At 37.5% G+C, this 8,308-nt stretch overlaps 1 protein-coding gene across 2 annotated transcripts; it reads right to left on the minus strand.

Annotated features, from left to right (window-relative positions):
* Positions 1-989: 989 nt before the first annotated feature.
* On the minus strand, positions 990-7,522 carry LOC129276314 (beta-1,3-galactosyltransferase 6-like). Of its 2 annotated transcripts, none has more exons than XM_054912704.2 (2): positions 7,144-7,522; positions 990-4,410 (listed from the first exon to the last, which is right to left on the minus strand). In XM_054912704.2, exon 2 carries the CDS (start codon positions 4,375-4,377, stop codon positions 3,391-3,393), a length of 987 nt encoding a protein of 328 aa, XP_054768679.2. In that variant the 5' UTR covers positions 4,378-4,410; positions 7,144-7,522; the 3' UTR covers positions 990-3,390. The 2 variants fall into 2 exon arrangements, with proteins under 2 accessions (XP_054768679.2, XP_054768678.2); XM_054912703.2 differs by having other exon boundaries at positions 6,789-7,522.
* Positions 7,523-8,308: the final 786 nt, after the last annotated feature.

The following is an 8,308-nucleotide window of genomic DNA, read 5'->3' on the forward strand; positions in this document are numbered from 1 at the left end:
CAAAAGTCTCCAAAACTCGGCGCGCACACTTTCTACCAACTGAAAGAGACGGATTTTCTCTTCAAAATGTTGTAAAATCTTAGTTTTAGTAAGTTTTGGTTATTGATTCATGATTTTCCAGTTGCTGAACTCGGACCAAATGAATGATAATCTGCATTGTTGTATTACTTCACTAGTTACGAAAGCAAGAGCACTGCTGATAGATTGAATTTAAAGGAAATTCAGAGTGAAAAAGCATGAGTGGTTTGTCCAACCCAACAACTGAGAAAGGGATGGGTGATTTCAAGTTCTGTGTTGCCTGTAATTGGAAGCGCAATTCAGATTGCCTTTAATACTGAGCTCCAATACCTAATGTGAGTTCACAAAAATTATTCAATTCACATTACTGATAGGTCATTATGAAGTAAGATGTATCCCAGGTAAGGATGCCAGGACATCTTCATTTTAGGTTTGGTGGTGTGCTGGGGCCATTTCATAAAACTTTTACAATGACATTGTTGCAAAAACAGTTAAAAGCTACTGAAATCCTATCTGATTAGCTGATGGTAAATTTTTAGTAGAACTTGAGCGATTGTTATTACAACAAGTCTTTATGAGACGGGACCCTGATGACCCAATCGGCCAAACACCAGCACCAAGAGGACACTGAACTTAAAATTAGCCATTGGGTTCTAGGTAGAAAGCAGCCATAAAAATACCTGGTATGTGTTTCATAAAGCTGTTCGTAAGTAACAAGTGACTTTACAAACGACTGGTGATCCTTTCTTGTGGTAAATTATATCATATACACCATGTTTTCATTGATGCTGACTTAGAAAATCCCAAGAAATTATTACCAGTCATTCTATGAACAGCTTTTTGAAACACCTACCGGAGGGATATAATTAGAAAGCAAAGGCTGAAATTCACTCAGTGTGAATAAACTGGCCCGGCATTAGCATAAAGTAAAATTTTGGGCTAAAATCACAAATCAAGAAGCAAAGTTTGTTGTAAACAATTATCACAGTCATGAATTTATTCACATATTCTATATTTTACAAAAAATATTGATTTGTGTGGATAAATTCATGTACATATAGAAGTAAAAATCATACACTTCTACACACATCAACGTTTGTTATAATCACCATCTGCGCCATCCAGTATACTAAAATTGATCAATACTTTTATTATCATCACATGATTGGATGGGACATACCGTATGTCAAACAGATCTTTATTTCATTAAAATTGTACTCTACCAATAATTTCAATCAAAGTTTTTGACAAGTTATTACACAAAACAAATTTCACACAGCAATATAGCAAAATGATATTTAGTAGAAAAATAAAGTATGTTCACTTCTTTCATCTTGACAAGTACTACAAAACATCCAGTCATTTTTGTTTTCTTTCTTTCTTTTTTTTTCGTTGGCGACAAATCCACGATTTAAGATCCCAGATCTTGGACAACTGATTACTTAAAATTCTGTGGAAAATATTATGCATTAACTAGCACCTTCAATTTATATTCACACAAAAATATTAGTGTACACATCACAATAAGAAAAGTAGCAACAAACAAAGAGGGATAAAATCAATGGTAATTTAAATTTGCCAATTTAACATATGTTTAATACTTCCAAGAACATAACTTCACAATAGTAGTCAGTAGGATCAGGGTCTCCCTCTCACGTCCCTGGTACGATAAGAAAATTCTACAGGCACATTTAGGGAGTATTCCTACATGCTGTAAAAATACTGTACAAGAAAAATGCATACTTTTAAATTCGTCTTAAAAAATTGAGGATAAGAAGAGACCCAACATCACATTATTGTTTTATGATAAACATCAACCACCACTGCTATGCTTGCTTGCTAATCATGAAAGGTAGAAAACTGTGTATGATACACTCATATACTGATTGTTAAATTCATCAACAGAATTTAATACATGAAGTGAGGCATCTTGGACATAACAAATAAAAAAGAAGCAGTGGAAAATATTAATAATAGTCTGTTCTTGTATAGCGCATAACACATTATGAATAACGTCTCTATGCGCTTCCAAAGGATTTGGATATTATTACCCTGGCTATAGCTCAAGCAGCTTTTACGCGCTCGGCATTTCAAAGAATAAATTCCTGCCAGGTACCCATTCAAATATCCTAGTACATGTACATAACAAGATGTCTGGGATATGTTGTGAGTTGTGACCATCAAAATTACCTTACATGTATTTTACCCAAATGGCAAATTCATTAGCCTGCTCCTGCCTTTACAAAGTCCTTATTTTATCTAAAATAATATTTTGCTTGAGAACAAGGCTGAGAAGATCAATCATTAATACACAAAATAAAAAAAACCATTAAAGTAGTTCACTATTCACAAGTACACGTAATACACAAAGACAATTTCAAAGAATATCTTTGGGTATCATCAGCACTTTGGGGAAAAAAACATACAAGTACATGGACAGAATTCAAAACATATTGGCACTGGATAACATTATCAATAATTGTTGCATATTTCTTAATAAAGAAGGCAAGCATGGAATAGGCAAGATTTTTTTTTTGCATGAGATTCTTTGTTTGAAAAATATGTTTCCAGTTAAGGAACTTTCAGGAGTTTGGCAGTACCAAAATAAATTCTTTGTGTAATCAGTTATCTGCCAATGTCTTGAGATGCAGGGACACCCAATAGCGTGTCAGTGATTGCAAGGATTTTCCAATAGTACATTGGCTAATCCACTGATGCAAGGCAGTACTATCACAAACCCCTTAAATCGAATATTTTGCCTGTATGGTTTGGATCGCGGCATCCTCTTTAATAACATCATTATCATCAAAGAACTTTGGCCACCTAATCTAAAGTCAGAGCTACTTTTTGGCTGCCTTTCTCCACAGAAACTGCATTCGGTGTTTATTCTATTTCTATCCTCCGAAGAAAGAAAGCAATGGGGAATCAGGAAAATCAATGTGAAATCCTGCATGCGGCAAGATAAAAAAAAAGAATGAACACTTATAATCTATCTTATCAGAAGGCCCAGGGCTCGATACTAACTTTTTTTCCTGGGGGTCTTAGGCCTATATGTGTGCATACAATAAATGTAGATTGCAGAACAAGGAAGTTGACAGTGACATGATCCAAACTCTTAAATGAAAGATAATTTCACAATCTAAAACACCCTGGTTCCTATGTGGTTGGTGACATCACTTCCATGTACCTATTTTGAAAATTAAAATTTCCAGATAAAAAAAAACAGTTTTAAAATTCAATATTAGTTTTTCACTGTAGAAATCATCTCATTTTTATCCAGATGAATCACCAGATTCAGGATTTCCAGTACCTGATGTCCAATTTCTTTTGATTTCAATTGTTTTTAACCTTTGTTATGATTCTTAATGTCACTCAAGGAACACCTTGCACCCTTTCACAGCATTCCGAGGGTGGTTTATTCCAGTTGTAAACATATGATTGCCGTAGTTGTTCTTCCTTTTCACACATTTTGCCAGTCTTCTGCAAATGGCTCCATTTTTCTTTGAGATCCTGCGCAGTCTGTTTGTGAGAGATGAGGTAAACATTGCGGCAACCTCGTGATTTGTACTCGGTATCAAAACGGGGATCGTGCTCCCGATCGACGTCAACCGCAGCTAGCCAAGAACCAAGAGATATGTCTTCTGCATTGTACTTTTTAAGCATCTTAGCATTGATGGCAACATAATGGATTAGGTCGCTGGATAAGACGTATCCACCGCCTATGGCAAATGGGAGGTAATGGTCGCAGAGGAGCCAATCGTTCTCAGCGTATTTTCCGCGGGTATGCGCATGCTGGCGTCCATCAAAGAATCCCCAGTAGAGCTTCTCTTGGTTCTTGCTGTGAAGCTCCCGGGACAGAGCGTCCAACCTGACTATGGAGTCATCATCGACCTTCAAGACGAACTTGGTGTCCACATGCCTGTCAACCCAGACAAAGGAATCTATGAGCTTCTGGGTGTTAGACTTGAGGTTCTCATGGACGGATGCCAAGAGCAGGAGGTCATGATGCAGACCGCTTTCTTTCTCCAACTGCTTCTTCTCCTCACCAGACAACCCATGTGTCCCAATCACAAACTTGATGATGATGTCTTTTGTCCTCTTTGTCATCCAGGTCTCTCGGATGGTGTATCTCCGAGCATCCAGTTGAGGCCCAGACATGATCAGAATGACTAGGAACGCAGAGTAGTCACGTTTGACTGACTTTACCCCTTCGTTGGAGACACGGCTGTTGTCCACTTGAGGACACTCCGGCTGAGGGCCAGGACTGCACTTGGACATGTACAACATGACTCCCGCCAATGACAGGAGAGGGACAATGAGCAGAAGCATCAGAGCTTGAGACTTTGCCTTCCTTGCCATGGTTGGATAGATTCTGACAAAAGGGTCTTGTCTCTGAGTGAAAATGTGAAATAGAGAAATATTAGGGTAATTTTTACTTGAACTCCGGTTAAAATGTAATGAGTGATGATTGGGAGTGGTGATTTAGTGTGATGATGGGAGTGATGATAAGATAGATGATGAGAATGATGATGGGAGTGATGATGAGATGGGCGATGGGAGTGATGATGAGATGGGCGATGGGAGTGATGATTAAGGTGATGACAAGAGTGATGATGAGAATGATGATAAGAGTGATGATAAGAGTGATTGGGGTGATGAGAATGATGATGAGACTGAGAGTGATGATGAGTGATGACAAGTGTGATAGGAATGATGATAAGAGTGATGATGAGAATGATGAGACTGGTGATGAAAGTGATGTTGAGAGTGATGAAGGAGAAGATGAGATTGATTAGAGTGGTGATGAGAGTGATGATTATAGTGATGGGAGTAAAGCTGAGAGTGATGATGAGTGATGTTGTGAGTGATGATGAGAGTGCTTAGAGTGATGATAATAGGGATGATGAGAGTGATAAGGGTGATTAGAGTGATGATGAGTGATGATGAGAGTGCATGATGGGAGTGATAAGTGAGATGGTGAGATTGATGATGTGAGTGATGAGAGTAATGATGAGAGTGATGTTGAGAGTGGTGATGAAAGTGATGACAAGAGTGATAATGAGAGTGATGATAAGATTGATGGGAATGATGATGAGAGTGATGATGAGAATAATAAGAGTGATAATAATAGTGATGAGAGAGTGATGATGAGAGTGCATGATGTGAGTGATAAGAGTGATGATGTGAGTGGTAATGAAAGTGATGATAAGAGTGATGAGAATAATGATAAGAGTGATGATGGGATTAAGGAGGAAGGTGATGATAAGAGTGATGGGAATGATGATGAGAGTAATGATGGGATTAAGGAGGAAGGTGATGATAAGAGTGATGGGAATGATGATGAGAGTGATGATGATTGTGATGAAGATGATGAGTACTGATGCGAGGGATGATTATGATAGTGATGATGAGAGTGATGACGAGAGTGGTGATAAGAGTGGTGATGAGAGTGATAAGAATGACGATGAGAGTGATGATGATGAGAGTGAAAATGAGAGTGATGATGAGATTGATGAGAGTGATGCTGAGAGTGATGAAAGAAAGCAATGTGAGTGATGAGAGAGATGATGAGAGTGATGATGAGAGGATGATGGGAGTGATGATGGGAGGAATGAGAGTGATGATGGGAGTGATGATGAGAGTGATGATGAGAGTGATGATGAGACTGATGATGAGATTGATGATGAGATTGATGATGAGACTGATGACGAGACTGATGATGAGGGTGATGATGAGAGTGATGATGAGTGATGATGAGTGATGAGAATGATGATGGGAGTGATGATGGGCGTGATGACGAGAGCGATGAGTGAGATGATAAGAGTGATGAGAATGAAGATGAGAGTGATGAGTGAGATGATGAGAGTGATGATGAGATTTATGATGAGAGTGACAATGAGAGTGATGAGTAATGTGATGAGTGATTATGAGAGTGATAATGAGAATGATTCGATGAGATTGATGAGAGTGACTATGAGAGTGATGAGTAATGTGAGTGATGAGTGACTATGAGAGTGATGAGAGTAATATGCTAGTGATTTGATGAGAGTGACTATGAGAGTGACGAGTCATGTGAGTGATGAGTGACTATGAGAGAAATGATGAGTGATGAAAATGATGAAAGTGCATGATGATAATGGGAGGATGATAGTGCTGGGAGTGAAGAGTGATCTTTATTATCATCATTATTAAATTATTATCATTACTTTTATTGTTATTATCATTATTATTATAATTATCAAAATAGAATTATCATAACTATTATTATGGGTAATACTACTACTACTACTACCATCATTATTTTCATTACTTTTGACTTTTACTGCCATTAAAAAGAAAAGATGTATATACAAATATATATATATATATATATATATATATATACATGTAGGCCTATCAAACAAAGAGAGAAATAAAAGTAATTTATGATTATTTCAGCCAAAAAAATACAACTTTTCTGTTACTAAATGTTAGCTATGATGCCGACTCATCAAAATTTTCAGTTAGTAAAATCAAGAGGTTAACTTCAAATTTCCATTGAGAAATGAAAGTTAGTACTTAGTTGATATTAATTTATGACAGATCTGTCAATCAATGTTGGAAACAAATTAATGATTGCAGTTCCCATACTTTTTATATACTCATATACATGCATACTTTCTATACTCATAGTTTATTTTATTGCATGTAACCAGACACAAACTTTCTTCTTTTTTGACATTATACATTTTTCATGGTGATCATCCTCCAAACTCTAGTTAAGTAATTACCCAGCTCACTGCATATGAACCAATTCGATCTCCGATATAAACATTCCCGATCATCTTCATTGAATTATGTTTTTGCCACTCATCTCTAGTTGGTATTATGGATGTCTATAGTGAGATCACACATGCATACGTGGCAGGGTAGCTAGTGCAAAACGTCCGGTCGGCAAGCAACATCAATCTCAGAAGTTCAAGCATCCAATAATAATGGCAAGCGAACACAATACAGTTTTCAGATATTACGATGTCAAATGCTAATGTTCGGTATCACAACTTCGTATAATATTCGTCCGGTAAATAGTTATCAAGCGTGTTAGATTTGGGGGTTAAAAGTGAAAGGAGTGAAAAACTTTCTAACCTTGCCGGTCCTCCTACTTCGCGACTCCAGCTTTCCAACTTCCACCAGCACACGTTTGCAAATCGGTACTTGTTTTCCCGCGGGTGATGTGGCGCATTGAATGAGAGTTTAGAGTTGATGAGGATGCCAGAAAGCTCGAATTATACGCTATTTCATCTTGGTGATCACTCCGAGGCTCATCGGTATCCTAAAAATGTAATCGAGTTCGAATTCGATAGCTAAATATCCAAACAAATCAACACAAACTGGCCAACTTGTCTGATCATTTAAAAAGACAACTACACATACAGCGTTGTAGTATGTCGGTAGTGGTATTAGCTGAGGTAGTGAAACTTCCCGACCAAGCTATTTCCTCGGACTGATCCGTCGATAAAGAGAGACAATTCGAGGTCAACGGGCACTGAGATCATGTTTGGAACGATTACCAGGTTCTAGAGGTCAATGTAAAGCCACCGGGAGGTTCATAATGAGGCGTATTGGGTCGGGTCATGAAAGGGGCGGGGTTATGGTATTAGAAAAAGTGGTATATTGGAGAAAAAAAAGTGACTACGGAAGATATTTGGGAGACACTAAAGGTTGCAAGAAAAAAAAAGTTCTCCTCTTTTTCCTACTCTATCTTTTTCTTGATTTTTCCTCTAGTAACTCTCCTAAGCTAAAGTAAGTTAAAGCATGGTGGGCCACTCTTTACGCTAATAATTGTGAGAGTTTTGTTGCTTGATTTAAATCGCCCATCATCAAAAGAATTTGGAGGAATATACGGCTTCTCTCACGCTTCGAAAATTTTCTTAGGCCCATGATAAATTTCAGAACATTAATGATTAGTTTGTGAAGCCATCAACTTGAACAGCCTCAAAATATTGACACATGATTACAGCGCATTTTGTAACATAATTTCTGTATCATTCTTGGTCTCTTATTTGATCACTTGGATGGGTAAATCATTCTGATGGATCTTCATAGATCATGAAAATCAGACTCTTCCTCAATCATTAACCTGTTTGAAAATATACAGTAATCTGCACAGTTTCGCAATTTCTCATTTCTACCACCATGCAGGGCCCCTTACTATTATATTAACTTTGCCAAACTTTCCTGAAATCCTTGATTCTGATTGGCTGATAAGCATCGTTGCCATGGCAGTTACCATTAGATGGCAAAGTTACTA

Source organism: Lytechinus pictus, chromosome 14 (assembly GCF_037042905.1).
Source record: "Lytechinus pictus isolate F3 Inbred chromosome 14, Lp3.0, whole genome shotgun sequence".
Classification (NCBI taxonomy): Eukaryota; Metazoa; Echinodermata; class Echinoidea; order Temnopleuroida; family Toxopneustidae; genus Lytechinus; species Lytechinus pictus.